General features: G+C 35.9%; 1 protein-coding gene across 1 annotated transcript in view; it reads right to left on the bottom strand.

Moving 5' to 3' along the window:
- The window catches only part of LOC107726350 (calretinin-like), a 14,802-nt gene extending 11,242 nt beyond the window's left edge, over positions 1 to 3,560 (bottom strand). Inside the window, exon 1 of the mRNA XM_016535897.1 lies at positions 3,366 to 3,560. Coding sequence (XP_016391383.1) covers positions 3,366 to 3,459 — 94 coding nt within the window. The 5' untranslated portion in view covers positions 3,460 to 3,560. The remainder of the gene's footprint in view (positions 1 to 3,365) is intronic.
- Positions 3,561 to 3,896: the final 336 nt, after the last annotated feature.

Here is a 3,896-nt window from a genome sequence, read left to right as displayed (position 1 = left end):
GAAATAGAACTGATGTGTTGGAGAGGCCATTTTGGACTATGACACAACAAAACGTGTCACTCACTGAATCTTAAGTTCCATTGTGTTGCAGTAGCTATGAACTTATGATAATAAAACAGAACGAATTTCCATCAAGCCACATGAGTGGTCATGCATCTTTAATAGAAAATAATTCCAGATGCTTCTCAATATCATCTTGATGATATTCTGTGGTGACGTGGATGACTGAGAATCTTAATAAACATTATTCAGGTCAATTTTTTCCTTAAAACCAATCTTGTGGCAGTCAGATTAATTGGTTACTTTTTAACTTTTTAACATTCATCCCTCATAAACCTGTCAGACTGCACACCTGCATTTTTTAATGGAAGTTTTTTTCACGCTTTTCACGCTTTCTCGCTTTTTAAGGTTCGTTTCTAGGAATCGATTTGATTGTCATTCCCAGCCATTCTCTTAATTCTCTTAAACTAAAGTTTTTCGTGATATAGGGCTACTTGTGATAGAAGTACCCAATAAACTCATAAATGATGACTGTATTGTTTGTTTTATAAATGTACCGCCTGATACAGAGTGCGAAAAAGCTGCTGTTGCTATGGTTACCACCTCAGGTGAACGCAACTTCTTTTTTCGAGCGTCTATTTAGCGCACTACTAACTTGGAACTTTTGCTGTTAATGAATTTTAAAACACATAGCATATACAGGCTAATTATATTTAAAAGAAAAAGAAAAAAGAAAAGAAAAGAAATGGATAGGGTAGACTGAGTACAGTAAAGACACTTTCTGCTTTTTTCATCACTACACAAAAACTAGATGCCGAAATGAAGTGGTTTTCACATTATATTTCTTTTGCTTATGTACTAAAATATCATAAACTAATAATAGCCACAAGTAGTTTATATTTTCCGTTACAGTTGAAACAGTACCATGGTACAGTTGAGACACCCATTCTTAATGCTCTAAAGCTGGCTAACCATTTATTGCAAATGTAATAAATTACAGTTGTGCAATAAAAATAAAAAAATCTGATTTATTTATTCGCTTTATTTAATTCGGATTCCGTTAACAAAATAGGAACAAAATATTTAACACTAGAAAAGATATGGCAGACAGTACAAATGTAAACATAACAGAAAAAAAAACAATGTAAATAGTCATGGAAAACAACAAAAACAGAAACAAAAATAAAGTCCACTCACTGACTACATTGCCTAACACACACACACACACACACACACACACACACAGGTATTTCTAACATTATATGGACATTCCATATCTTAGTGGTTTTTATACTGTACAGACAGTATATTTTATTCCTCTACTACCTGTATATTCTATAAACCTACCCCTAAACCTATACCCTAACCCATCACTCAAAACTTTCTGTATTTTTACATTTTCAATCATTCTGTATTAGAATTTACTGGTATTATACTTGTGGGGACATTTGGTCCCCATAATGTAGGTAATACCAGTACACACACACGGCCTCTGAAATACATTTTATTTTCTTATTGAACTGTTACTGCATACATATAGGATATAAAGGGTGTTTCATCTGTTCCCACGTTACCACCTTGTATATTTCACAAAATGCTATGTTATACTTTTAACATTCATGTTAGAAAATATGTCCATTAATAATAGACAGTTGAAATATCACAAATATAATTTGTTTAAACATAATTTGCGTATAGCATGTGTGTAAATGTGACTTTTAACCTATTATCATAACACTGTACAGCTAAACAGCATGTGACGGCAATAGGACACCTGTCTGGGTACAGTTGATACACTGTGTCTCAACCGTACCCCACTGACATACTGGCATGTTTCTCTAGATTATGCAAAGACCTTGCATGGCACAATATCATAAAATATGTCTATTTTTAGAGCACAGAGTAACGTTTGCAATGATATACGTGAAGTTTAACAATCATAAAATGATAATAAGCTATTCATTGTGGAAGGGACATGGTGAAATGAAAATCTTACCTTGGAAAACAAACTTTTGCCGATATCTTTGGAGTGGAAAGACGCACACCTTTCAAATTTTCCATGATCAAAGAGAATGCTAATACGCATATGTAGAGCAAAAAATCACGGCTCAGGGTTCCTGTGCACTCAAGTTATTTAAGGTGTTTCAACTGTACACATGTCCCAAATGTACTCAGTCTACCCTACTTTGGGACCCAGCCCAACACGTTTGTTTTGTTGTTTCCTCTGAGGTTGTTTTATTTTCCCCTTTGCTATAAGTTTATAGCTGATATGATAGGTAACGCTATTCTATGTTAGTATGTATGATATTTGTCAATTTCGTTTTTCTGTATTTCAATAATATGCATTCGGCGGGAAACGAACAGGAAAGAAACACCGGCACCAAGTTGCGAACGATAACATCTGCCCTACGGATACGATTATGTTCCTAATACATAAATAATTAGTCAATGATATATTTTCAGCTTTAGATATTGCAGGATGCAAGTCAACTGCTAACTCTCCAGGAATAATATCCGATGAGCTTCCTGTAAGTGATCTTCAGAAGATGTCCTGGGTGATGAGGACCTTGAACACACACCCATCTTCCCAACAGAGAAGCACTGACAGTTGCCCAGAATGCGTAAAAACAAATGGGAATAGACAGTGTAAGAGAAACTAAACTGTTTCTTTCTCGAACACAATCAACGCGCGCATGATGCACAAAAATGATGTCGACGTGGGCAGTTCTCTAAATTTTGAAATACAACCTCGGTCTGAAACATTTTTCATATTTTTCCGAGATAATACCTGAGTAAAAGCAATTTCACCAATGGGACTCTATATGGGGCCCCTTCTGTAGTTACTGGTAGTTACTTCGCTAATAATTGTATCAATCAAAGCATTTTTAGCCACATTGTACGCTATAATTGTTTATTAGGCTACTAGATAATAGCAATGGTGATCAAAGTCTGCTCTTGATTTGTGCCAAGAAGGGTTCTAAAAATGCTGAATGAATAGCCTAAATGGCGTGACAGTATGATTCATAAAATAACCTCATATAAAGGGACTTATTAAAAAAATTATAAATTTTTATACAATATTATACAATTGAATGTAGCCTATTATTACTGCATTACCAATTACAATAGCCGTAGATCATAAATGCTAGAATGTTGTTTATCAATTTTCTTTGATCTATTTTGTTTTATTTCGCACGTAAATTTCTAACAAAATCTTTAGTTCCTTAGCCCTACAAGTGTTTTCTTTGGAAATTGTTAGCGTCAAACTTTTTTTCTGCTATTTTAATGATAGCATTTCACTTATGACTTAATAAATTCTTTCTCAGAATCATAATCCGTGGAATAAACGGCGCATCTGTACTCACCGTCTGCATCAAAATGTTTCCAGATCTCCAGGAACTGGGATGCGGTCATCTCTGCCAAGTGAAGGTAGGGAGGCTGTTGTCCTTTGTTTGCCATGCTTTTGTGTATCTGTCCTACTGTCCACAAGAAAATCCCGGGCTAACTTTTACTCAGTCAAGAGTCAAATTCGCACTGTAACACCCCCAGTGCTTTGCAGGGGGTTTTAAATGCGCTGAGTGCTTGCAATCCTTTGGCGCTCATGCGGGTGGCGCAGTAGTTCCAGCATCACTGTTTCATGGCTCAGCACTCGCGCACGTGCTGGGAAAGCTGCTGGAGATGCTCAGCTCTAAAGATGCTTTCACAGAAACATGTAGATGGACCAGAATCACTGTATGTAAGCTATTAAACGTTCTGCTCCGCTAAGGTAATGCATATTATGACTGATACTGATAATGTACGGATACTGATAATGTAAATTATGGAATAACTACAGATGAGACAGGAACATCCCAGTTTAGCCCAGAAACCCCCATGCCCCCACAAAATAAACAAAT

The sequence above is a fragment of the Sinocyclocheilus rhinocerous genome, unplaced genomic scaffold, assembly GCF_001515625.1.
Source record: "Sinocyclocheilus rhinocerous isolate Xijiao unplaced genomic scaffold, SAMN03320098_v1.1 scaffold553, whole genome shotgun sequence".
Lineage (NCBI taxonomy): Eukaryota > Metazoa > Chordata > Actinopteri > Cypriniformes > Cyprinidae > Sinocyclocheilus > Sinocyclocheilus rhinocerous.
This window is presented reverse-complemented; position numbering and strand designations above follow the sequence as displayed.